We start from the raw sequence: 27,701 nt of genomic DNA on the forward strand, positions 1-27,701 counted from the left end.
TAGGGGTGTCGAACTCAATCAGAGAAGGGGCCAAAATCTAAAATCCAGCCTAAATCGCGGGCTGAATGGTTTACTGAACAGTCATAAACTGACAATGTCATAAACTGACAGCGAAGTGCAGTGTTGACAGCGCGGTGCGGGCCACATTGCAAGGCCTGGATGGCTGGATTTGGCACGCGGGCCTTGTGTTTGACACATGTGCCCTAGCGGGAAGGAGACAAAAGCTCGGGACTGTGCTGAGTCCCAGTTCCAACTGCTCTGAACCCCAGTTCTAGGCCAGACCCCGGGGACCCAGGCTCATACCGAGAGAGACTGGGCTGTGAGGCGGAACCCGGGGGAGCGGCGAAAGGCAGAGCCCCTGGGGGCGCACACATTGTGCGCAGAGAAGGGACGGTTGGCTGTGCTGTGGGATTGCCCTGGCAGGAAGGAGGCAAAAGCTCCAGACTGCTCTGAACCCCATTTCCAACCCCACTTCCAACTGAACTGAGCCCCAGTTCCAGGCTCACTGGGGGAGAGACTAGACTGTTTGGTAGCAGGTGAAACTCGAGGGCACCTCATTCTCAGAGGTGCTTGCAGCGAGTACCGAAGGACCCTGAGGAACACTGAGACTCAGGAGCCGCATAAGGCGTGGCTGACGGAAGCCAAGGCTGTAGGCTCCACCCTGAAACTCTGCCCCATCCAAGCAGAACACAGAGACTTTTAAGGCTACCAACTCAGGGAAGTTGCGAAAATGTTGAGACAAGGAAATAGATCACAAACGAAAGAAATGGAGGACAAAAAGTGACTGGATATAGAGTTCAAAACCATGCTTATAAGGTTTTTCAAGAATTTCCTAGAAAAAATCGATAAACTCTATGAGGATATGAAAAGGGATCAACTAGAAATAATAAGGAATCAACAAGAAATAATAAGGGATCAACAAGAAATAAAGAATACATTGTCTGAAATAAAACATATTATACAGAGTCCTATAAACAGAATGGAAGATCGCAAGAATCAAGTCAAAGATTTGGAACATAAAGAGCCAGAAGACCCTCCTCCGCAGAAGCAAGAAGGCAAGAGAATCCAGAAAGTTGAAGATAATGTAAGAAATCTCTGGGACAACTTCAAGTGAACCAACATCAGAATTATGGGGGTCCCAGAAGATGAGAGAGAGCAAGATATCGAAAACATATTGAAAGAAATAGTGACAGAAAACTTCCCCCACCTGGTGAAAGAATTAGACTTACAAGTCCAGTAAGCGCACAGAACTACAAACAAAAGTAATCCAAAGAAGACCACACCAAGACAAATCATAATTAAAATTCCAAGAGCAAAAGACAAAGAGAGAATATTAAAAGCAGCAAGAGCAAAGCAGGTAGTTACCTATAAAGGAGCACCTATACGAATGTCGGCTGATTTCTCAACAGAAACCATGCAGGCCAGACGGGAATGGCAAGAAATATTCAAGGTGATGAATAGTAAGAACCTACAGCCAAAGATAATCTATCCAGCAAAGCTATCACTCAGAATCGAAGGCCAGATAAAGAGCTTCACCAATAAAAAAAAAAAAAGCTAAAGGAGTTCATCACCACCAAACCAGAATTATATGAATTGCTGAAGGGGGTTCTTTCCGAAGAGAAAGTAAATAAAGATAAAAACTATGAACTATCAACAAGTGAATCTAAAAACCAAGGAAATTAAATAAAAAAAAATCTGATGAAGAATATTAACTGTTGAATATAATAGAATCAGAGGTATGGAAGGGGAGTGAACTGACGATTCTCAGGGAAAAGGGGAGAGGGGGATGTGGGAAGAGACTGAACATAAACTGTGCACCTATGGATGAGGACAATGGGGGGTGGGGAAAGGGCAGAGGGTGGGGTGGGAACCTGGTGGAGGGGAGCAGTGGAGGGGGGGATAAAAAGAGGAACATTTGTAATAATATGAACAATAAAGATTTATTTAAAAATAAAAAAAATAAAACAATTCAAATGAAAAAAAATAGAGTACTACTTGGCTTCTGGAAAAGTTGATCATTTGTTTGATTCTGTTAGGTTTGTGATCATTTTATTCCCTTTGTTTTCACTCTCTTCCCATGTTTTATGTAGAATGGTGCATTCAAATCTAGTTTGAATTTTATTTCATGAGCTATGTATGACACTTAGGAAGTAAGAGTTGATAATAAATATTGTGCTTTCTGCATTTTGTCATATTTTCCAATCTGTGCAACATATGAAAGGGCTTAGCTTTCGTCCCTTTACATGCTGGATATTATGTAGGGCAGACGAGGTAAAAGCTGTTATCTTTCGGTATTGCTACTGCAACCAGGACTCTTTTCCTGGGACTTGTAAACCTGAAGATAATCTGTGGCATGACTCCTGGACTCCTTGAATAGCCTAAAGTTATATCCCATTTTTGTGTATAACTTCTTGTTTGCATTTTTCTGGAGATTCTTCAAGGCATCTGAGACCAAAAATGTGGTTACAGATGACTAGATGGAAGTTTCAAGATCCTGCAATTGAACTAGATATGTTTTCTAATTAGGACTTACTATGGTGGTGTTGATTTCTTTTATATTGAAGGAAATTGTCATTAAAAATTTGTTTTAGCCCTAACCTGTCTGGCTCAGTGGATAGAGCATCTGCCTATGGACTGAAGGGTCCCAGGTTCAGTTCCTGTCAAGGGCATGTATTCTGGTTGCAGGCTCAATCCCCTACCCTAATTGGGGAGTCTGGGAAGGCAGCCAGTCGATGTGTCTCTCTTTCATCAATGTTTCTTTCTCTGTCTCTCTCTCTCCCTTCCACTCTTTCTGAAAACCAATGGAAAAATGTCCTTAAGTGAGGATTAACAAATACGTGTGTGTGTGTGTGTGTGTATTTGTTTTAAACTAAGCTTATAATTGAACGTCATTCTGCCTTGGTCTTTGAATCAGAAGCAACGTGGTGATAGTTTATGCACGAAAACCAAAATGAAACGGAAGAGTGCCACCTAGAGGCCCTAACAAGTTTCACATATTTGGAATCAGGCCCAGGCCTTCTCCCTGCACAAGGGTCTTTAGCTTTAGTTACGGTACATTGTTTTTAATTAAGGACATTGTTTTTCCTCAAGTAATTACAGACCATAAAGGTGTGTGTCAGTGATATTTATAACCTATTTAGATGCTACAGTTGTGGGGTCTATTCTTGCTACTTTGAAACATAATTTTAATAGAAGCTTAATGTTGTAGGTAGCATTTCCTCTATGTCTTAGGGCTGTAGGAAATTCAGGCTTTAGAATCTACATTGCATTTGAATATACTTTTAATAACAAATTAATGCCTGCCAAAAAAACATTTTAATATAGGGATTTTACTTTGTTGTATTTTCTAAGTTAGACTAAATTAAAAATTAAGAGCAATTTGCCTTAATTACTCTTTGTATTCCTTTCAAGATGGTGATATAGAATAGAGTTTGCCAAATGTTGCAGAAATTGTGGGGTTGCAGAGTTTAATTCACTCTGAATAAATAGATAAGCAGAATTTAATCCATGTAAAGATGTCTAACAGGGAAGTCAAGAATAGCTCTCAAGTCCCAGCTCTGCCATTACTTTGCAATGTTGAGTTTGTTAACTTGTTTCTTCTTTGTTTATAAATGGTGCTGATAGTAGTATCTAAGTTAAAGTTCTTGTGAAGATTAAATGAAATACAGTGTAATCATAGTACCTTATATATAAAAAAGTCTTTTAAAATTAGCAGTAGTTTACTATTGTTAGTATCACTAGTCAGTTTTGTTTTCAGGATAGTTATAATGAAATAGAAACAGAACAATTTTTTAACCTATATCTTATAGACTTTTGTAATTAAAAAAGCATTTTCACAAATACAATCTTCTTTGGTTAGAGTAAGTAGTCAATACATGTTTATTTGTTCATATAGTTAGTAGCTATGTATTCAGTTCCTGTAGGTGTAAATAACCATGGTTGGTATTAGAGGGTTGGTACTGAAAACAGCATAGGAAAGATGTGGACCTTACACTGTGGTGAGAGAGTTCGACAATAGACAAGTAACTAAATAAATAAGATTATTTCACAAAGAAGTCATTAGTGTGAAGAGAACTAGTGTAATATAATAGATAGTGACTGGAGGCCTAGTTTAGGTGGCCAGGGATGAGCTTCTGAGCAAGAGACATTTAAGCTCTTACCCAAATGACAAGGAGCCAACCATATGTAGGTAAGAGGGGCAGCCATTGCAGCTAAGGGAAACAGCAAGTGCAGAGGCCTTCGGTGCGGTATGTTAAGCATGCGCACAGGCTAGGAAGCTTGCCAGTGCAGCTGGACGGAGCTCCATGCACCAAGGGGAGATGGCAGGGGATGAGGTCAGAGACGGAAGCACAAGACTGTAGGCCCAGGACTTCATAGTTTATTCTGAGGGTTATGGAAGAGTTTGGGGAATTGTAGGCAAGATAGTAATGTGCCCAGATTTCTGCTTTAGAAATAGTTTTTCAGTGGAATGGAAGCAGGAAAACCAAATAGGAAACTTTTGCAATAGTCTAAGTGAGAGATGATGGTATCTTGGATGAAGATGTTGAAAGAATGGTTCAGAAGTTTGGGTCCTGCCTACAGCTCTGTAGTACTGAGGCAGTATGATTTGAAATCTGACTTACCATGTGGGCCTGGAGAAGTTTATTAACTTCTCTGTGCCTGATTTTTACCATCTCTGAAATGGTAATGGCTATAATACCATCCTCTTGGATTGCTATTCAGGATTAAGTGAGAAAATTATATAATAATTGTAAAGTGCTCAGAAGTGTTAACGCTGTTTTTATCATCATCACCACCATCACCACCTTTATCACAGGCACTACTCCCACACCATCCTCAGCACCCTCAACTTACAGATGAGAAAACTTGGAAGATGGTTTTGAAATAGAAATATAAGCTTATTGATTTTGAATCTATTATTCTTTGACCAATATGTTATGTAGTCTGAGCTCCCAGAGCAAAATAGCTGTTGGTATGAATCTCTAGCTCAGAGTCCAGTTGCGTGCAGGGTGTTGAAACACCACTGAGAAAATTGCAGAGCTCACAGGGAGTCCTGGTGTGTGCGAGGGAGACATCTGGTGCGTGCCGCTCCCTCATGCTTGAACCATTAGAAAGTCTAATTCCCTGAGTTTGAAGAGAGATTTGGTCTCCTAAAGTCAGAGCGCGAGTGTGCATATAACAATACATGTCGGAGGAAAGAACTCACTGTTCTGAGGACCTTATAGTACACTGAATCTCTTTCAAGGTCATTCATCGCCTCATTAATTGTGTCAAATGGGACCATACATAGTATAAATAAATGAAATCTATGGATTATCCTGAGCTTTTTCTAATCCGACTTTTAGTGAAGGTATTAACAGGCCTACCAGATTTGAATTTCTCTTATCTCCACCTCTTTTCGCCTTTGCCAGTCCCTCTGGAGTAAGCAATGACATAGGTAAGGAGCAAGAGAGACAAATGAGAAGCAAGGAACTTGAAAATCTCCTTACTCACCTTGCCTCGGTGGGGGCACCACTGCTACCACCATCTGGGAATTAAACGCAGGCTCTTTGTTGCAGAATGTGAGCACTTGATCCGCCACATGCTGGTGTTGGACCCCAGTAAGCGCCTCTCAATGGAGCAGATCTGCAAGCACAAGTGGATGAAGTTAGGGGACAATGACCCCAACTTTGACCGGGTGAGTGAGCACCACTGCCTTAGGGAACTCCTCTCAGAACTACTGAAACCTCTTTTGCATGAGATTGTAAGCAGGCCAGGACCTGAAAAGGCGGCCCAGGGAACAAACTATTGGGAAACACTCAGCAAGGAGTGAAAGTAGGACTTTTAAATCAGCAGCTGATGGAGAACAGTAAGACCAGTTCCCCATTACTTACCCCAAGTCACAGTCTCTTGGCTTTTGAGACAGTACAGCCCACAGTTCTGCAGCTTACCCACCACGGGGGACGTCTCAACCTCTTATCCTAGTGTGCTAGCCCAGTGGTTCCTGTAGCATACCTTTATTTAAACCAGTGGTTCTCAACCTTCCTAATGCCGTGACCCTGAACCACAAAATTATTTTCGTTGCTACTTCATAACTGTCATTTTGCTACTGTTAATGAGTCGTAATGTAAATATCTGTGTTTTCTGATGGTCTTAGGTTGAGAAATGCTAGCAGGGTCGCCTAAGACCATCGGAAAACACAGATATTTACATTATGACTCATTAACAGTAGCAAAATGATAGTTATGAAGTAGCAACGAAAATAATTTTATGGTTGGGGATCACCACAACATGAGGAACTGTATTAAAGGGTCGCAGCATTAGAAAGGTTGAGAACCACTGATTTAAACCATTGTTGCCATCCCAGGTACCCCAAAGTTGCTCATGAAAATGGGGATCTTGTCTTCCCACAGCTACATACCCTGGGGCTTTATTACTTGGGCTTTGTCTGAGGCCAAACATATCCCAAGCTAGGGACCTGGAACAGCTTGATGTGTGGTTACTTGCATATGTGATATATCATCTTAGCATAGCTAATTTGGGGTTTGGTGGCTTACTTTTTTTTTTTTTTTAATATTACAGTTAATAGCTGAATGCCAACAACTAAAAGAAGAAAGACAGTCAGACATTTTGAATGAGGATGTCCTGTTGGCCATGGAGGAGGTTGGACTGGAACGGGAGCGAATACTACAGGTATCTCTAAAGGAATGGAGAACAAAGGAAACTGTAGCTATACTCCCTCTGGCCTGCCTTTTTAAATGTTTTCTCCTTCTTGGGAACTTGGGTCTTTTTTATTTAAATAATTTTTAAAAATTTTCAATGATATATAATATTATGTTAGTTACAGGTGTACAACATAGAGGTAAGACCTTTATATAACTTATGAAGTGATTACTCCAGTAAGTCTAATACCCGTCTTATATCATGTTGTTGACTGTCTATCCTATGCTGTGCTTTGCATCTCCATGACTATTTTATAACCACCAATTTGTGCTTCTTACTCCCACCTCCTTTCACCCACCCCTCCCATCTGGAGACCAGCAGGAACTTGGATGTTTTTGTTTCCCCTTTTCCTCCTCTGCCCTCTCCAGGCCTTGGAACAGAGATGCTTTGGTCTTGTAATGTTGCTGTTGAAAGAGTTTGGTCATTGAGATGCCATTTCACTCTTTTCATTTCTCTCTTGGTAGTCATTAAAGTCAGATGCCTATGATCACTATAGTGCCATCTACCATCTGCTGTGTGATCGACATAAGAGACATAAAACCCTGGAACTTGGAGTACTTCCCGGCGTGCCCCGAGCCAGGGCCTTTCAAGCACCAGTCAGTATCCAGGTGGGCAATGATTCCTGTGACCTGATTCAGGACAAGTAACATTTAGGGGGATTGGGAGGACGGAGGGGGGTTAGCCACTGCTCAGGAATTCTTAAGTCCAGAGATCAAGCAAAGATTGGACTTTTCTTAGAGAGTATGGAAGGGTTTCACAAACTTGAGGTAGACAGTGGTTGCAGTATGTGGTGGTGGTTTTATAAGAAGCAGCAAATCATTGAGGCTGTTGTTTCTAAAACAACAACAACAAAAAAACCTGTCTTAATATAGCTTCTAAAGAACCAAAGAGTCAGAGGTAGAAACATAGACTTTAGCAATCAAGGCTACTTTGAGCCCTGGCTGGGTGACTTAGTTGATTGGAGCATCATCCAAAAGGTTGTGAGTTTGATTCCCAGTCAGGGCACATACCTAGGTTGCGGGTTTGATCCCTGGTCTGGGGTGTGTATAGATAGCAACCAATTGATGTTTCTCCCTCACATGTTTCTCTTTCTTCCTCTCTCCTTAAAATCAATAAAAACATATCCTCGGTGAAGACTAAAAATAAAAAGAACACTTTGAAAGACTATCCTTTCCCTCTAGTGTTTACAGTATGTGTGTGTCCGGATGTGCTTCTTTCCAGGCGGAGCAGGCGGGCACCGCTGTGAACATCAGCGTTCCCCAGGTGCAGCTCATCAACCCGGAGAACCAGATTGTGGAGGCAAGTGGCGCTCTCTGATGTTGCCAGCTGAAGTCTTTCCCATGCTCTTGCTTCCTTTCTTTACTTTTATTTCTAATTATTTCTCATGTCTCATTCAGTTGTGTTTTCTTTCACCTCAGCCTGATAGGACCGTAAACTTGGACAGTGATGAGGGTGAAGAGCCTTCCCCGGAAGCATTGGTTCGCTATTTGTCCATGAGGAGGCACACAGTGGGCGTGGCTGACCCCCGGTGAGTATCTGAGTTCTAATTAACCTCAGGGCCAAGAAGTCCCTGACTGAATTCCCACCAGTGCATTTTTCCTACTTCATTGTATCTCCCAAATGAAAACTAATCCCGTGGCCAAGACATGTTTGTAACCCAGCTCAGGATCCCCAGTAGACCAGATTTGATTTGCTAAAAATATTACAGAGCTCCGCCTAGTGGATGGTGGGCTAGTAGCCACCATCATGCCAATTAATCACAACATTTTGGTGAAGAGTGTGATAGTCTCTGTTTCCACAAAGGTTGAGGTCTTCTAAGTCATGTGAAAGTGCTTCTCAAAGTTTGTCTGACTGACAGCTTCGAGTGATGGTCGCTACATGTTCTAATGTACGACTCATCTTGGAAGTGAGGACAAAGGATATGGTGTGGTTGATCTGTATTACAAATTAAATTAAGGAAACAAAAATCAAAAATCATACTGAATAAGTACCAGTTTCCCAAAGTGTTTTCCCAAATAGTCCTTCTGTATGCCCTCCCACCTGGGAGATATCCTAAAGGCTGGCTCTCTCCTTTTTTGTTCTCCATTTGAAGACTCAGATTTAAAACACCTTACATCTTTTCTGGGTACTTCCTTTACTGCACAGAGAAGAGAAGGTTGTGTTAGAGAGTTCTCTTTAGAGTTCAGCTAGATGTAAAGCTATTTTTTTTTTTAATAAATACCTCTTTTCTCTGAAAATACCTCTTTTTCCAGAAAAATGATCTCCAGGCCTGCTGATTTGCTTGCTTTAGGTTTCTCATTCTTGGCCTACATTCACACAGGCAACAGGGGAACATTCTGGCTCCAAAGGCTGTGTCCGCAGTGTTGCTCTGCCAGTGGAAAGACCTCTTGGTTCAAAGTGTGCTGTGAATCCCACGGCAGGGGCGTGACAGCCCTGCACATTGCCGCATGTCTGTGCTGCTGCCACTGGCAGGAGGAGTAGCCTTCCTTCCCTGGCGAATGAGTTGCCATTCCAGGTGCAGGTTTTAGTGAGTGGCCTATGCCCTCCAGAAATGTGCTGTTCACCTCCAGACTGTGCAGGCCCAAGCTGGACTGGTGCCACTATTTCCTCGGGGCTTAGAGCTGTTGGTTTCACATGAGTGGTCAGTAAAGAATAGCAGTCCCCAGTTCCAAACAGCGAAGTGGCAGGCAGCCAGGTTCCACACATTGGGCTTCTACTGCCTTGGGATCTTAGAGAGAAATACAATTTTGCAGGGAAAGTGAAAAATATATAAAATATATTATTCTGAACTTATCAGTTTCATCAGTTTTGGGATATAGCACTTTTGAGTAAGAATATTATCAGAGAAGATGGCAGCATAGGTAAATACCAGTATTCACCACCTCCCACAACCACATCAAAATTACAACTATAATAAAGAATAATCATCATTCAAAGCAGCTGAATGGAAGTCCTACAACTAGAAAAATAAAGAAGAAAGCACACCAAGACTTATACGAAGGGCAGAGGTGCTGAACAGGCTGTGGCATTTTTTTATTTTTTATTTATTTATTTTTAAAATATATTTTATTGATTTTTTACAGAGAGGAAGGGAGAGAAACATCGATGAGAGAGCTAGAAACATCGATGAGAGAGAAACATCGACCAGCTGCCTCTTGCACACTCCCTACCGGGGATGTGCCCGCAACCAATGTACATGCCCTTGACTGGAATCGAACCTGGGACCTTTCAGTCCGCAGACCGACGCTCTACTACTGAGCCAATCTGGTTTTGGCATCGGCATTATTTTAATTGGGAAAGATCGCCAAGGTCTCCTGTAAGAAGCAGGGGCTCCCAGCCCCATTCCAAACCCCCCAGCCCAGGGTTCCAGAGCTGGGCAGAGAAGGCCCCCTAACTTTGGGCTATAAAAACCAGCCAGGATTGTGGCTGAGTAACACAGAGACTGCTGGAGACCCAGCAGTTCCTCTTAAAGAGCCTGTGCACTGACTTACAAGGTCCTGTTTCCTTTGATCTCCAGCACTGGGTGGCAGCTTTGGGGAATCCAGGGACATAGGACTGTCTGGTGTTGGGGCAGGAACTCAGGGGGAGGCTTTCTCTCAGACCAGGGTGTTCTCAGGGGTCATTGTTGCTATGCTGGGACCTCCCCTGTTACAGAACTAATTAGCAATCATATCTCAGTTTCCATCATTGTGGTCGACACTGTTCACTCCATCCTGATGATTCCTAAGATCCTGCCCCATCCAGTTTGACACCCACCCAAGCTGTTTGGAGCAGCTTTTCCATATGAATGGCCTGTCCTGGCTCAAGCTCTAGACTTTGCTTAAATCTCTCAGAAAAGCAGCAGCTTGTGTCAGCGTGTTCCATACCTATCAATAAGAGACCCAAGACCTAGCACTATCACCAGCCTTCCTTCCTTCACAGCTGGGCCTTGCCCAGACACTTCTAAGTCCAATACAAATAGGAAAACTCTGCAGATCCCTCTGTAGCACCTGTTGGGTGGCCCAGGCAATGGCTGCCTTTGCACCTCCTGAAAGAGGCAGTGCACCTTACCGTGGGCAGCTTCAGACCACACCAGATTACAACTCTACACATCCACAGTGACACACTCAAGGGGCAGACTCAGTGATCAGCAAAGCCCCAATGGAGCAAGTCCTGCTCCACAGGGGAGTCTCCTGCACAGCAGCGCTTCCACTTAGTCACAGCTGGTCCTCACAGCCAATTGGCCTGCAGGTGATGCTAACAGCAATCAAGGCTCAATTACAACAGGACAGTGCACACAGCCCACATGGGTGTTCCTAGAGTGCCAGCATAGGTGACTGGGGAGACTGAGCCATGGGGTCCTGCAGTACACCTACTATACAAGGCCACTCGAACAATTCCAGGAGACATAACAACTCTACCTAATACATAGAAACAAATCCAGGAAAGCAGCCAACATGCAGAGACAAAGAAATGTCACAAATGGAAGCAAGCAAACTACTGGATACAGAGTTCAAAGTAATGGTTATAAGGTTGCTCAAGGATCTTAATGAAACTTCTAAGGATCCTAGTGAAAATGTCAAAGACATTAAAAAGGAACAGTCAGAAATTAAGCATACACTAACTAAAATAAAGAATAATTTATAGGTATTCAACAGTAGGGTAGAGGATTCTGAGAATCAAATCAATGATTTGAATATAAGGAAGCAAAAAACATCCAACCAGCCAAAACTGGTTTGGCTCAATGGATAGAGTGTCGGCCTGAAGACTGAAAGGTCCCAGGTTCAATTCTGGTCAAAGGCATGTACATTGGTTGTGGGCACATCCCTCGGTGGGGGTGTGCTGGAGGCAGCTGGTCGATGTTTCTCTCTTATCAATGTTTCTAGCTTTCTATCCCTCTCCCTTCCTCTCTGTAAAAAATCAATAAAAATATATAATTTTTAAAAAGTGATAATCTTAAAAAACAAACAAACAAAAAAACAACAACAACATCCAACCAGAAGAAAAAGTACCCAAAAATATGAAGATAGTATATGGAGCCTCTGGGATGACTTAAAGTGAACCAATATTTGCATTATGGGGGTGCCAGAAGGAGAAGAGAGAGAGCAAGATGTTGAAAACCTATTTGAGGAAATAATGACCAAAAACTTTTCCTACGTGGTGAAAGAAATAGACTTACAAGTCCAGGAAGCACAGAGAGTCCAACAAGAGGAACCCAAAGAGGCCCACACCAAGACACATCATAATTAAAATGCCAAGAGCAAAAAACAAAGAGAATATTAAAAGCAGCAAGAAAAATGCAGTTAGTTACCTACAAGGGAGCGCCCATACGACTGTCAGCTGATTTCTCAACAGAAAATTTTTCTTAAAAATATACTTTATTGATTTTTCTTACAGAGAGGAAGGGAGAGAAATAGAGAGCTAGAAACGTTGATGAGAGGAAAACATTGACCAGCTGCCTCTAGCACACCCCCTTACCAGGGACATGCCCGCAACCAATGTACATGGCCTTGACCGGAATCGAACCTGGGACCTTTCAGTCCACAGACCGACACTCTACCGCTGAGCCAAACCAGTTTCGGCGCTCAACAGAAATTTTGCAGACCAGAAGGGAATGGCAAGAAATATTCAAAATGATAAATAGTAAGGACCTACAACCAAGATTACTCTACCCAGCAAAGTTATCATTTACTAGTAGAATTGAAGGTCCAATAAAGATCTTCACAAACAAGAAAAAGCTAAAGGAGTTCATCACCACCAAACCAGTATTACATGAAGTGTTGAAGAGTATTCTTTTTTTTTTCTTCTCTTTTTCTTTTTTTAATTTAATAAATCTTTATTGTTCAGATTATTACAATTGTTTCTCCTTTTATCTCTCCATAGCTCCCTGCCACCCGGTTCCCACCCCACCCTCTGCCCTTACCTCCCCCCTGCTGTCCTCATCCATAGGTGTATGGATTTTTGCCCAGTCTCTTCCTGTACCCCCCACACAGACACCCCTTTCCCCCTGAGAATTATCAGTCCCCTCCCATTCTATGCCCCTGATTCTATTATATTCACCAGTTTATTCTGTTCCTCAGATTTTTAATTCATCTGACTTTTAGATTCACTTGTTGATATGTATTTGTTGATCATAATTTTTATCTTTACTTTTTTTCTTCTTTTTCCTCTTTTTAAAGAATACCTTTCAGCATTTCATATAATACTGGTTTGGTGGTGATGAACTCCTTTAGCTTTTTTTTGTCTGTGAAGCTCTTTATCTGGCCTTCAATTCTGAATGATAACTTTGCTGGGTAGAGTAATCTTGGTTGTAGGTTTTTGCTGTTTATCACTTTGAATATTTCTTGCCACTCCCTTCTGGCCTGCATAGTTTCTGTTGAGAAATCAGCTGATAATCGTATGGGTGCTTCCTTGTAGGTAACTACCGTAACTGTTTTTCTCTTGCTGCTTGTAAGATTCTCTCTCTGTCTTTTGCCCTTGGCATTTTAATTATGATGTGTCTTGGTGTGGGCCTCTTTGGGTTCCTCTTGTTTGGGACTCTCTGTGCTTCCTAGACTTGTAAATCTATTTCCTTCACCAGGTGGGGAAGTTTTCGGTCGTTATTTCTTCAAATAGGTTTTCAGTGTCTTGCTCTCTCTTTTCTTCTGGCACCCCCATAATTCTGATGTTGGTATGCTTTAAGTTGTCCCAGAGGCTTCTTACACTATCTTCAACTTTCTGGATTCTCTTCTCTTCTTGCTTCTCTGGAGGAGTGACCTTTGCACCTTTGTATTCCAAATCTTCGACTTAGTTTTTGCATTCCTCTAGTCTGCTGTTGGGTCTCTGTATAATATTTTTTATTTCAGACAGTGTATGTTTAATTGCTAGTTGGTCCCTTTTCATATCCTTGAGGGTCTCTCTCATGTCCTCGAGGGTCTCGTTAAATTTATTGGCCTTTTCTAGGACATTCTTGAAAAACCTTTTAACCGTGGTTTTGAACTCTATCCAGTCATTTGTTCTCGTCCATTTCTTTCATTTGTGATCTGTTTCCTTGTCTCCTCATTTTCTCTGCTTCCCTGAGTTGGTAGGATAGCTTTGTGTGCTGGGTGTCCTATATGGTTCAATGGGTCAGCCTCCCAGTTACCTGAGGTGGACACTCTTGGTGCACCCCTTTGTGGACTGTGTGTACAGCCTTGTTGTAGTTAAGTCTTGATTGTTGTTGGTGTCACTGGGAAGAATTAATCTCCAGGCCAATTGGCTGTGAGGACCCTCTGTGTCTATAATGGAAGAATTGCTGTGCTGGAGACATGTTTTTGGGGCAGGACTTGTTCCAGTAGGGCTTTGGTGCTCACTGAGTCTGCCCCTTGAATGAGTCCCTTATGATAATAGTTGAAATCTGGTGTCATCTCACATCGACCACTAGATACACTAGTTTCTGGATCTCCAGTGGGGTGCAGGTCAGCTACTGTCTGAGGCCACCCAGCAAGAGCTGCAGAAAGAACTTCAGTTTTTTCCTCATTGCTTGGGATTTGGTGGTTTTGGAGCAGTCTGACTGGAGCTGCAGTTAGTTTGGTTAAGCTTCTACTGGGCAGGCCATTTTTCTGCAAAAGCTGCTGTGTGGAGCCTGGGCTGGTTTGTAGAATGGGCGGGATGGGGTCTCAGGTTGTCTCTAGGCTAGGTAGTGGCAAACAGCGGTGGCTGCTGTCAGCCATCTCTGCCTTTCACGTTTCTGAGTTTCCAAGTCCCCGCGTCCCGTGCTCCAGTGCAGTAAACAATGATTGCTGCACGCACTTCTGCAAAAAAGTTACCCTCACTTTCGGACCCGATGGCTGACAGACCATTTTCTCCCTGTAGGCATCTGGGTCCCCTGAATGTCCCCAGAAACTGGATTTCAGAGTGATCGGGAGCTTGTTTCCCTTCAGGTTGAAAAAAAGCCACTCGCCCAGTCTCCCGCCACCAGCCCAATTCATGTGCCTTTGTATCTCAGCTTTTCAGCGTTTGTGCTCCTTTCTCTTTCCTTATAGTTGTAAGATTTCCATTCAGCCAGCTTTCCTGTGGTTCTGGGTGATAGATGTTTTGTCTTTTAGTTGTAGTTTTGAAATTGTTGTGCGAGGCGGCAGTTTAGTTGTTTACCTTTGCCTCCATCTTGGTTTCTCCCTCTGAAGAGTATTCTTTAAAAAAAAGAAGAAGAAATATGAGCAAGAAAATGGCAATAAATACATATCTACTGACAATTGCATATAAAAATAAACAAACAAGAAATCTAATGAACAAAATAAATTGATGAATACAATAGCATCAAGAGGAATGGAACACACTGACAAATCTCAGAGAGGAGGGGTGAGGGGAGTGTGGGAAGAGATTAACCGAAAATATTATATGCATGTATGCATTACCTATGGACACAGACAATAGGGTGGTGAAGGCCTGGGGCAGGGCAGGAACCAGATTCAATGGGGGGATAAAAGGAAGGCATCTTTCATACTCTTCATAAAGATTTTTTTAAAAAACAAAAAAAAAAACCCCACCCTTAAAATAGAAGAATATTAACCAGACTTCTCTGTCATCCTGTTTCTTTTAGCATGGAGGTTATGGACGATGTGCAGAAGCTCCTACCTGTCTTTCCTGGAGTCTACCCTCAGGCTCCATTCCTACAGGTGGCCCCTAACATGAACTTCATGCACAACCTGTTGCCCACGCAAAATTTGCAACCAACTGGGCAGCTGGAGTACAAGGTATGGATATGGGAGAGGGCTTGCCCAACGAAACACATTTTAACACCTTTAAGAGACATGAGAGGCCTTCCCGGATTGAAGGGTGTCTTTGTGGAGAAGGAAAGCATCTGGGTGCGAGGGATGATTTCTCTAGTCTCTTTACAGCCACGGGTCCCTTAACATCAGTGGATTAGAGTACTTCTGTTTTCTCTCCTCCTCTCCCCCTGCCTCATCAATCTGTCCTTCCCACTCCACTCCCGACAGGAGCAATCCCTTTTACAGCCGCCTCCCCTCCAGCTGCTAAATGGAATGGGTCCCCTTGGCCGAAGGGCTTCAGATGGAGGAGCCAACATCCAACTACATGCCCAGCAGCTGCTGAAGCGCCCACGGGGACCCTCCCCACTTGTGACCATGACACCAGTGAGTAGCAGCACAGAGTCCAGCTTACTCTCTCTGAGACTTTTGCTAAAGCGGGTGGGAAAAAGAGGCTTTCCAACCTAAACTCTGAATTTCCTCTCTCTTTAAACTTAGGGTGTTCAATATAATCACATTTTCCTCAGACTAGTAGACTTTTCCAGTTTTATTTTTTTGCTAACTTCTTTTCTTAATCAAATAATTTCTACACTGAAGCCTGCTCCCAAAGAGCCTCATCCTTGCGAACCACTTACACCTAGTTAAGTGTGCCTGCCCCTCTCAGTTTGGAGGTGGGCAGTCTTCTAGCTCAACCTTCCCACAGGTAACTGCTCTCGGCCAGAGGGCAACATACGCTAACAGTTTTCTCTGTAAGAAATTGCTCTTTAGGTTGGTTTCCAAAATTACCTTCTATCCAGCATTTCTCCTTTGATTAGCACCGCCTTGTGTTTTGGGTACCACCTGGATCACTTGTTTGGCTCTTACAAATTCTAGCCTAGTCAGTTGGTGTCCTTCAGTCCCATCTCTTTTATATGATGGTTACATGCAAAGATTGTTACCCTCACCCCTCACTCTGGGTTGTTTATTTCAAGTTATTTTCCTGTCATGGGTAAATTCATTCATTCATTTGTTCATACAATCTCATAGTACCATAAGATTGGATATTGATTATATCCATAACTCTTTAAAACATTACTTTCTTTTTTTTAAGATTTTTAAAAATCTTACTCAGTTTCTATGCTTACCTTATCATGTACCATAGTACCATAAGTGTGTGGCTTGGCACAGGTATGGAAAAGGAAGGAAGCATGTTTACAGTTCCTGGCATCGCTGCACCATTGGAATAGTGCAAGGCTGTATGTCATTAAGGGCCAGGGGACACAACGGGACTGGAAGGCGGCAGATGAACTCGGAAAGAGCAGGGTCAGGGCAGCTGTGAGGGCCAGGACTGCTTTGAGGGAGGCAGAGGGACTTGCTCTGCCCGTTGGAGCTGTTCTTGCAAAGATCAGTAACAAACTTTTGTTGGTAAATCTAGTGGACAGTTTTAAGTTTTCTCTTTCTGGACCCCCCCAACTGTGTTAAGTCACTATTGGTCATTTTCTCTTTGAAATATTTTCTTTGGTTCTTTTCAATTTTCCTTTGTGCTTGTTCCTTGAAGTTGGTGAAACCCTGACTTTTATCTTAGGCCCTATTTCCATTTCTTTTTACATATTTTGTCTGGGTGATTTTGTCCAGTCCCATAATTTTTGTTATCAGGTGATTCTGCAGCCCTGCATGCTCTTTTGGAGATATATGTCTTACCTAATAATAGACAAACATGTAAATTGACTGTACCTCCATATGCCCACAGCCAATCAGGTGTGGGTATGCAAATTAACCCTACAAAGATGGTGGGTTAATTTGCTTAAGCAGGCACAGAATGGCCGGGCCGGGTGGGATGCCTGCTATGAGGGGGAGAGGAGGTGGAGGGAGCTACAGGAACGGTCTTCCAGCTGGGATCAAGGACTTGTCGGCCTTCAGGCAGCCTGGGAGCGGGAACTTGGTGGCTTCCAGGTGGCCAGGGGAAGGAAGGCCTATTCTTGCACAAATATCATGCAATGGGCCTCTAGTATATCTATATATATTTTAGGGGCCCAGTGCACAAAATTTATGCAGGGGTAGGGGGGGTTACCTCAGCCCAGCCTGCACCCTTTCCAATCCAGGACTCCTCAGGGGATGTCCGACTGCCAGTTTAGGAATTGGGCCTAAAACAGCAGTCAGACATCCCTCTCATAATCCGAGACTGCTGGCTCCTAACCACTCGCCTGCCTACCTGCCTGATCACTCCTAACTGAGTCTGCCTGCCCGATAGCTGCCTAACTGCCCTCCCCTCTTGGCCTGATCACCCCCAACTACCTTCCCCTGCTTGCCCTATCACCTCCAACTGCTCTCCCCTGCCATCCTGATGGTCCCCAACTGCTCCCCCTGCCAGCCTGATCATCCCTTACTGCTCCCCCACTGCCAACTTGATCGCCCCTCTGCCTTGGCCCCCGCCACCATTGCTTTGTCTGGAAAGCAGGCAGGATGACTGGAAGTTGTCCAGTTGACCTGATCTAATTAGCATATTACACTTTTATTAGTATAGATGCCTGCCTACTGCACATATTTAGTTGGTATCCACAAACACTGACAGCTCTAATCCAGCATGTCCCCAAATGAACTTGGTCTGCCTATTAAACTGTGAAAGCACTGTCATCTCCTTATTCAACAAGCCAGGAATGTGGGTTTTATCTTTAAATCTTCCTCTCCCTTATTTCACATATCAAATTATTCACCCTTTGCCTATAAAGTAAATATCTTATTTCTGTCCGTCTTCACTGCTCTTCCTTAGACCACTGTCATCCTTTGCCTAAATTAATACAGTGGCCTCCTAACTGGCTTGCCACAAGCACTTTTCACTCTGCAGTCAACATACACGAGCCTTCTAAAATACAGATCTTGGAACATCATGTCCCTGTTTGAAGTCCTTCAGTGGTTTACCACTGCCCCCTCCTCAAAATAAAGTTTTAATGTGGTATGCAACGCCAGGAAGCACTGGCCACAGCGCTCCTCTCCTGCACCCCCCATAGCCGCCACCTCCCAGTCCTGTTACTTCAGGCCTTTGTAGACTTGTAATAGGGACCTGGCAACCCTAGAAGCTTTTAAACAATGGAATTACTCCAAAGGTTTTTTGTTTTGGTTTATAATTATCCACTTCATAAAATGCTCCTTTGTATAACTTGTGTGATTTTTGCTCTAGGGCCTGAGGCCTGGTGACTATGTGAGCCCTGTGCATAGCTGTCAGGAATGCATAATGTCCGGTCCATAGCAGTGGGGAGAGCCACAGGAATGCCTGCTTGGTGGAGGTTCTCATTTCACTTACACGTGGTGGTGGGTCACTGCTATTTTAAAGCCTGGAATTGTGGCCCTGGCCAAGCCGCTCAGCTGGTTGGAGTCTCTTTCCATGCACCGAAAGGTTGCAGGTTCAATTCCCAGTCAGAGCACATACCTAAGTTGTGGGTTTGATCCCTTTTGAGGAATGTATGGGAGGCAACTGATCAGTCAATATTTCTCTCTCCCATCTTCTCTCTCTTAAATCAATAAAAACATATCCTTGGGTGAAGATTTTTTTTTTTTTTAAAGCATTGAATTGCAACTGCATAATTACATGTATTACTAAAATGTAGTTTTTAAGAACCCTCATGCCTTTCTGGAGTTAAAGAAACCTAAACTCTGGAAGTAGCACGAATCCGCACCCGAGGTCACATCTTAGCCCAGGGAACCAGCTCCTGCTGTTTTCTTGCGTTCCCAAGTGCCCGCAGGCCTTCTCTGTTCTCTGAGCCTAGGACCTCGAAGGCCTGTGACTCCTTCCGCCTTCCCTTGGCTAGCTCCTGTCCACGGGCCAGGTCTCAGGTGAATGTCACCTCCTCCAAGACACCTTCCTCCGCTCCCAAGAGCCCCAGGGAGGACTTGGTCTTGCTGTTTTGAAATTGTCTTTGTATTTGTCTCTGTCCTGCACTAGGCTGTAAAATGAGGGTCAGAACTACATTTTATCCTGGAACATTGTAGGTATTCAGCTATTTGTTGGTAAATGAATGAATGAATGAAGATGAATCAGAGGAAGTAATCCAAATTAAAATCACCTGAACAGGTAAAAATGGAAAGATAGAAAGCTATCTGAAAGGTGTGTGTAGCCCAGGGGTCCTACGAAACATTGTGTGAATAAGAAAATGGAGGGGAGACCCACTCCCGGGGCAGTTTCCAGAAGGAGAGCTGTTGCAGAAGCAGCAGAGCTTCAGCCTGTCCTTTCTGTCTCCGTCAGGCAGTGCCAGCAGTTACCCCTGTGGACGAGGAGAACTCGGACGGGGAGCCCGATCAGGAAGCCGTGCAGAGGTAATGTGGCGGCGGCAGGTCCCCTGCAGCCAGCGAAAGGTCGCCTCTGCCCTGGGAGGGTTCAGTGCAGCTGCAGCATTTGTGTGGTCTCTGCTCAAGCCACATGGCATGTTCCTCCCACCTTGAAGGAACAGAAGACTACCCAGAAAATTTCATTTCTGTAAACGCCATTGGAAGTCCCCTGAGTGAAAGCAAGAACCATAACACTCCTCTTCTCCCTCCGACCTTCCTTGTCCCCTGCCTTCATACTGCAGCTCCTAGTATTCACAGGGCGCTACGCCTGCTCCTACCTGCTGAGGACTGTTTACCGAACAGGAATTGGAGATTTGGGATGACAGTGATCCTAGCTAGGCTAGCCATGGACCTCTGGTATGGACTCCTCCTTTCTGGGAGAATGAATACCTCTGGTACTGTTCGCTTGAAAAGAATATGCAGTTCGGGCCAGTGACAGATGCAAATATCTATGGTTTGCAGAATCCTGTTGAGCGGTGCCTAGTCCACAGAAAACAGCAGTGACCATCAGGCACACTGTGCTGTTCATTTTACCTCAGTTCCATTAGCCATGACCCTCAGCTCCTCCATGCCCCCTGTGGGAGTTGCCATTCTTATTTTCCGGGGAGCGGGGTTTAAACAGAATTCAGCATGTATTTTCCCAGGAATGCAGGTGTTCCTCAAGATTATATGTTTTTCCCTTGAGGGACATTGAAATAAAATAGTTTTCATGGGCTCTTGGGGGAACTTTGGGTGTCTTTATCAAATGGATATTAAACCACTAATGGCTTACTCTTTTCCAAGTTTACATACCATTAATGCTGTATAGTCTGTTAACTGTTTTATCTTAAGTGGGCAACGTAGTTGCAAATGAAACAAGAACAGGTCTTAAGAGCCTGATGGTTGCTGGCCAGCACACTTCCTACCCCAGGCGCTCCGCTCCCTCCGTGAGAGGTCCCTGTGGGAAGCGGAGTGGAGAACAGAGGTGTTGGCAGGCGGGTCAGCTCCTCCCACAGCTTAGCCAGTAGAAGAACAACTGTAACTTCTTTTCCTCTTGCTGCTGTTGTTTCTGTAGTGTGCTAACAGAATATGAAACTGTAAACGGGTCCTGGTGGTGTCGTAGGAGAAACTAGGAAAGTAACTGCCTCGCTGCTTTAATTAGACAGCAGTGTTTCACTTATCTCTTTCTCTCGGACTCACTTCCTTGTGCCCCACCTTTTTTTCTTCTTAAAATCAGCCTTTAAAGGATAATATTCCTTTGTTTTGAGACAAAGGAATAATGCTTAACCAGATGAAGGGAGCCAGTATCTTCTGATTAAAGGCAGCAGCTCTTCAACTCTTCCGCTTTTGAACCTTCTGTTTTCTTGTCCTGCCTTGTCCCCCCACCAAATTAATTCTAAGCATTTCTTGTGGTTTCACTTCTCGACCCCTAGAGAAGTTGATCCCAGGGAACAATATCAGTCTGTCTTCTCTGATGGCTGGCTTGCAGTCAGGGCCTGAGGGAAGGGAGGTTTGAGTTCGATCTCCCTGAATGGAAAGCTGTTTTCTGAGGCCTGTAGTGAGGTCCGGCTTAAAACCTGGGGACCTGGGGTCGGAGACATGGGGACCTTCTGAATATCTCCCTTGGCTCATCTCTAGGAACCGTCCTTCGAGCTTATTTTTTCTTACCTTTTTTGAAACTTGGAGGGAATAGAATAATGATAAGTAGGAAAAGATTCTTCTGTCGAGTGGAAGGAAAGGATCATTCTTCTCTGTAGCTGCCTCTGCTCTCCTCTCCCAGGGCTGCTTGCACGCCCCAGGTCCGCCACGCCAGCCCAGTCGTAAGCCGCTTCTCCTGGCGGTGGCTGAGCCTCACGCATCCAGCAGGGATCTGTTCGCCGTGGAGCCCTTTCGGAACTCCGGCCGATTCCATTCGGAGTGCTGTACATTACCTTCTAATGCTTCTTGCTGAGGAACAGTCCTGCTGTTTTTTTTTACTATGAAATGTGCTCCTGCTTGTTGCAGGTACTTGGCAAATAGGTCCAAAAGGCATACACTGGCCATGACCAACCCTACGGCCGAAATCCCACCGGACCTACAGCGGCAGCTAGGACAGCAGCCTTCCCGTTCCCGGGTCTGGCCCCCTCACCTGGTACCTGATCAGCATCGGTGAGTAGCCACATGAGCTATGTGAGCTCCTTGAGGCTCATCGGACTGGCACCCTTCTGGCTAGTGATGGTGACTAGCATCGAGGCTTTAAATAGCATCCTGAACTACGTCTTCTCAGCTCCGTGCACCGAGCAGTGCACAGAGCAATGTAGGATTCTTCTTTCCCATTGCCTTGTAGGTTCATGTATGGTCTGCATTGATTCTTGTGATTCTAGATGTTGACTCAGAGGTGAAATGGAACTTGACGCCTGCAAGAAGGTGAAGCTCTCAGAGGGCCAACTGGATATGAGAGGATGTGTAGCCATTTTAATAGATGACTTTTAGTAACACATTGCCCTCAGAGAACGAGCGTTTATTATCATGTTACCCCTGAGCAGTGAGCCAGGGTGTGGAGGAACACGGCCTTTGGGAGTGGGAGCGCAGGCACAGCATCCTCTTCAGGCAGCCAGTCAAGCAGTGTTCTGATGGCAAGTCCTTACGGGGGCTCTGTCACATGGGTTACTCATTCTCTTGAAAGAATAAACAGGAATTTAACCATAGCTGGCCAAGAAAACCTGACAAAATTGAATCCAAGTAAGCCTGGAAGCAAGAGGAATACCACTTGACTAGATTAGGATGATTATCTTCTGTGAATACCTTGGTGGCTAAAAACCTTAGCTATGCACATTCTGAAAACATACCCAAACTGTTGGATCTCACTCTCAAAGCCAGCCTAAATTCCTGGAGCTTATTTTATTATAATCTTTTTGAGAAGACAATGAAAAGCATTCTTACTTGGGAAGGTTGAAAAGCAGTCAGATTTCAGGGACTTCCGTTTATAACGGTGCTGCTTAAATGTTGCAACCAGTCACACTGTGTTTTTATTGTGACTCGTTCCCCATTGGGCATTGATGTCATCAGCAGAGACAGGTGAACTCTGAGCAGACTGAGGCGTGATTATGCCACGTTGGAACTCTGGAAGAAGGGAGATAAGCTTTTGAAAATGACCTCGAATAGCTTAGGGGGGAAAAAATAGTCTTGTTAGGAGTAGCAGGAATGATGATTCTCAAATAAAACTCCGATGACACAGAAAGTATTTCCTTAAGGAAAATCTCTCAGGACCTGTGTTGGTACTTGGAGTGACTATCGGAGAGCTGCCTTTCCATCCCATACATCTACAATTTCTTCATGACCCTGAGCTCTACACTTCCCCAACAGACACGCACCACTTTGTTCTCCTGGTTTCTGACTTCCCTCCTCCCTGCCTCACAGTTATTCTGCAGCCTCATCTGGGTCTGTTGTTTAGCTGAGCCCTTTGGCTTCCTTGTTTAATGGGAAGTGCTCCTCCGGAGGTATTGTTATCAGAGAAACATGAAGGTTGGCACGCCTCCATACCTTTATCACAGACTGGGTCCTGTTCACATCTGTCCTAAAGGAAGACCACATAGGCCTCCCTGCTGGGGTCTGCCTGCCGCCAGGTTCCTGTGGTCAAGCCAGTCTGAATTGAAATAAACGCTTTCTGAGTGGCAGATTGTGTGAGGTGGGCATTTATGCAAACTCGGCATGCCTTGGTGGACACTGTGAAAATATGGCAACACAAGAGACTGAAATGAGTTTTCAGGGGAAAATAGAAGCTTTTCAAGGGCATAAAACACTTAGAATGGGTGGCCTAGATAGGCTATTGAATTTCTCTTATTCTTCTGGAGGAAATCACTCAAGAACAGCATCTTTTTCTTCTGGGGTATAATAGATGAAAACCCACATTGAGACAAAAGAGGAGTCTGATCAACCTTTTTAACTTGGAAGTGTGTGATCTAGAATTTTTTTGTTTTTGAGTATAATTCTTTTTTAAAACCCGGCACAAGCTGGACTTCATGCAGAGGGTGGGCCAGTCCCGGATTGGAAGTGCAGCGGGAACAGCCGAGGGTTTGAATAGGATTGCTGGTAAAAACAAAGCACGGCTGGTCCTATCTCTGCTGGGCTGGCCCCCGGGTCGGTGCCACAGCCTGTGCTCCTGGAACTGCCTGGCCCGGAGGAGGCTTTGATGGAGATTACGGGTTGTGCAAATGGACTGATTGAACACGGCTTTCTGAGTGAATCAGAAACGAGTCTATTATCAGGAATATTGAAAGCGTAAGAATAACATTTTAGGAGGAAATAGGATTTGCTTGCTTTAACTCCAAACACCTGAAGTAGAAACAGAACTGGGAAGGATGGAGGGAATGCCCCTGAAAGCTGCCTTCAGTTCGCCGTTCCGAGTGTGTCTGCCCAAAGCGTTTGTGTTTGTGTTACTTACACAAATGCGTGCATGCTCCATTCATTAGCACTGCTGAGTTCCAAACAGAAGTCCTGCCAGCGGGATCAAAGGTGATCACCTGCTCCAGAACTCCTGACCTCTCTGCATTGTCACCGGACTCCTCCCCTCCCCTCTCCTCCAGGGCACCCCATTTGAACTCGCTCTTTAGCCTGCTTCCTTAGCCTGGGTTCTGCTTCCGTCCAGAATGAGTACCTGGCCGGGTGCTCATTTCACCCCGATTTCACTGTGCTGCCATCCCTGCCCTGGACATGAACCCTGACCCTTCCGTGGCTGCTGGAATGCTGCTTGGGCAGTCTTTTATCTGCTTCCCCACAAACATCTCTTTCTGGTTAGGTAACAGGGACAGGTGTTAGCTTCTAGCCCTGGTGCTGTCTCAGGCAGTCCTTATCAATAGCTGTTCTTTCTGTAAGGTTCTGGCTGTGCGCTGATTCATCAGTGGATTTTGAAGATGATCCACATGGGTGCTCTTTCCTCAGGAGGTGGGCAGGTGGGCTGCTCTGAGCAGTGCATTTCACAGTAGCTGGCCTTGTATGCGCTGGCCAGATATGTGCGTCCTTGAGGGCCACATTCCTTAAAAATGTGCTGTCTCCATCCGGGGAGAAGTCCCCCTGCCCCCCACTTTACAGCACAGAGCCTGTGGTTTCCGGGGCTGACCATCGACCACAAAGCTGACTGTAGTTTCCTGATGGTTGTAGAGCTGACTGCTCAGGGGCAGCTTTGCATCAGACAGTGAGACAGGTTTCTGAGGGCGCTAGGCAGAGAGATGGTGCTAAACCAGAGGATTCCTCTGCAGCTTGGCTGAGGGATCACTCGAAGCTCCTCTCTCCATCCTGGCGTAGTGATAAGAACAGGGTGCATTTGATCCCAGGATAGGGCCTTCTAGGCTGTCAGTGCCGCCAGCTACGGTAAGTGGGAATGGAAGGTGCGGACCTGGGCCCTGGGAAAGGAGCAGGCTGGGGCCCACAGGGCAGCAGCATCTTTGTGCTCGTCTTTGGGAACACATCCCTAGGAGGTTTGCTCAGAACCCTGGGTCCTAGCCTTGACCTTCTCTTCCCTGTATTCAGCTCCACCTACAAGGACTCCAACACCCTGCACCTCCCTACGGAGCGGTTCTCCCCGGTGCGCCGGTTCTCAGATGGGGCTGCCAGCATCCAGGCCTTTAAAGCCCACCTGGAGAAAATGGGCAACAGCAGCAGCATCAAACAGTTGCAGCAGGTAAGGGGGAGATGCAGACATCTCTGGAGAAGCATGGCAGCAGAGCTACTTCCGCCCTTCTGCAGCAGTGCTGCCGCTGCCAGGCCCAGAGCCAGAGCCTCTGCTCCATGCTTGCTTGCTATGTACAGCGTTCCCCAGCATCAGACTCGCTTGCCCCACGAAGGGGCTGTCTGCCCCTCCCGCCCCTGAAGTTCACTAGAAGGAATTTCCTCTGGGTGTGGGTGTCAGTGGGAGGCACCAGGGACAGTACTGTAAGCAGCCCTGGCATTCCTCTTGGAATGGGCACTGGGTCTTGTGGGAGCTTGCTGGGCATGGCTGCCACCTGGCACGCCCTCCAGTGCTACAAAATGGTGCTCCCAGAGGAAAGAAGGGCAGTTTCCACAGACCAGTTTCCTTTCTGCCTTCTGATGTCCACACTTTGAGTGGCACGTTCTTTTACACAGATCTCAAGCTGATACTTAACGCTTGTGCTTGCCCATCCTTGGTGTTTCCATTGGTTCATGCAGAGCAGAGTGTGAATGTATATGTATATTTAGCACACAAATACCTAGGGGATAGGGTGAGCGCTCGAGGGCACTGCTCTCTCTCGCCTGGCTCTTTCTGCTGCGAGACCTTCGGGCAGATGTGCTCCTGCTGACGTCACTGCATGGGGTGGGTCTGGCTATATCCCATCTGTATAAACTGCTTTCCCTTCAGGAGTGTGAGCAGCTGCGGAAGCTGTACGGGGGGCAGATCGATGAGAGAGTCCTGGAGAAGACGCAGCAGCAGCACATGCTCTACCAGCAGGAGCAGCACCACCAGCTTCTCCAGCAGCAGATCCAAGTAGGCCTCCCTGCGCGCTCCCCGCGGGCTCTGAGCATGACGGGTTTGCCTGTGAATTTTGGAGGAGACCGTGCAGGGCAAATGGAGTTGAGTTCTGTTTCTGGTTGACATGTTGGAGTAAAGGGAATCAAACTTATCCATGAACCACAAAAGCCTAAGTCTCAGGGACAGGTAGTTCTGTTTCCTTCCCGAGAACAGCTCACGGTAATCTTCATGCTCACCATCTTCCCCTTGTGTTTTAGGATTCCATCTGCCCTCCTCAGCCCTCCCCGCCTCTTCAGGGCGCCTGTGAAAGCCAGCCCGCCCTCCTCACCCACCAGCTGCAGAGGTAAGGCCTGAGCCATTGTCTCTAGCTCCGTGCCTGGGCCTGAATCTCAGGGGAGATTCTGACCGACTTTAGCTTCCATCCTAGAAGAAACTATTTGAAGAGCAGAGAAACCACTTTAATCCCAGCAGCCCCCCTGGCATCCGGGCTTCCTGTGCCACGTCACTATCTCAGCCACACAAACCAAGTAACGTGACATCTAGTGCAGGAGGCCAGACAGGCCTCAGGCCTCTGCCTCTTTGGGAAGTCCAGTAAAATAATTCGTGGGGAGGTTGTAAGGAGCGGTGGTGGGAGGGTCGTACATGTTTTCCAGCCTGGAGGTTTATCAGCACTAGAAAAACAGTTTCTGCTGAGGTGTGTGCTATGGCTGAAGCTAACTTCAGTGTTCTGGGGGCACCTCAGGGATTGGTTTACCTGGCTTTGTGTTTTTTTTTAAGGTTAAGGATTCAGCCTTCAAGCCCACCTCCCAACCACCCCAACAACCATCTCTTCAGACAGCCCAGTAGCAGTCCTCCCCCGATGAGCGTGGGCCAGCCCCATGGTGAGTGCCGGCGGCCGGCCTGAGCCCGTGTGCCGCGTGGAACAAATGGATCCCAGCTGTGAATGCCACGCGCTGGTGACTTGAATGGCAGAATAGCAGCATTTTAGGAGTGGGCTCTGGAGCCAGCCTGCCTTGGTTTGGATCCTGAGTGGTGAAACCTAAGTCAAGTCACTTAATTTCAGCTTTCCTGGGCTTTCTCAAATGGAAAATAGGGTTACTGCTAGTATTTACTGAACGAACATATGCACTTGGAACAGCCTGGTGCTACATAGCTCTTGGTAAAGGTTAACTATTCATATTTTTAATAAAACACCCTCCAATTCTACCAACTAAAAAGCTGCTGCCAGAGCCTTCCTTGTTGCTGGGCCTGTTGGGTTCTCCTCGTACTTGGAGACCCTCTCGTGGGTGTTTAGAGGAGGTGAAGATCCAACAAGAGCATCTTTGGAGACCAACTCTGTGAGGAGTTAGTATTCCACACTGGCGATCTCTTCAGAAGCACCGCACAGTCTGGATCCCTGAGGAGTCTGACCTGGTCTCTTCTTCCTGCTCAGAGCGGTTCCCTGAGCAGCTACATCGGCAGGAAAGGCCCGTCCCAGAGCTGCTAAGTCAGCATCTGCCCGTTAGCAAGACCCAGGCCATTGGTATGCACATTAGAATTTGAGAAAC

General features: G+C 45.4%; 1 protein-coding gene across 3 annotated transcripts in view; it reads left to right on the top strand.

Annotated features, from left to right (window-relative positions):
• SIK3 (SIK family kinase 3) overlaps window positions 1-27,701 on the top strand; it is a 235,529-nt gene that overhangs the window by 189,985 nt on the left and 17,843 nt on the right. For 2 of the 3 annotated variants that reach the window (XM_084895560.1, XM_084895558.1), the window contains exons 7-19: window positions 5,559-5,677; window positions 6,562-6,672; window positions 7,167-7,310; window positions 7,924-8,001; window positions 8,121-8,230; window positions 15,242-15,395; window positions 15,639-15,794; window positions 19,627-19,697; window positions 21,693-21,836; window positions 25,197-25,347; window positions 26,044-26,169; window positions 26,412-26,497; window positions 26,932-27,035. In XM_084895560.1, the coding sequence (XP_084751686.1) occupies window positions 5,559-5,677; window positions 6,562-6,672; window positions 7,167-7,310; window positions 7,924-8,001; window positions 8,121-8,230; window positions 15,242-15,395; window positions 15,639-15,794; window positions 19,627-19,697; window positions 21,693-21,836; window positions 25,197-25,347; window positions 26,044-26,169; window positions 26,412-26,497; window positions 26,932-27,035 (1,554 nt within the window). The remainder of the gene's footprint in view (window positions 1-5,558; window positions 5,678-6,561; window positions 6,673-7,166; window positions 7,311-7,923; window positions 8,002-8,120; window positions 8,231-15,241; window positions 15,396-15,638; window positions 15,795-19,626; window positions 19,698-21,692; window positions 21,837-25,196; window positions 25,348-26,043; window positions 26,170-26,411; window positions 26,498-26,931; window positions 27,036-27,701) is intronic. The other variant, XM_084895559.1, reaches the window with a different exon arrangement.

Source organism: Pipistrellus hanaki (genome assembly GCF_964339955.1).
Source record: "Pipistrellus hanaki genome assembly, chromosome: 9".
In the NCBI taxonomy this organism is placed as follows: domain Eukaryota; kingdom Metazoa; phylum Chordata; class Mammalia; order Chiroptera; family Vespertilionidae; genus Pipistrellus; species Pipistrellus hanaki.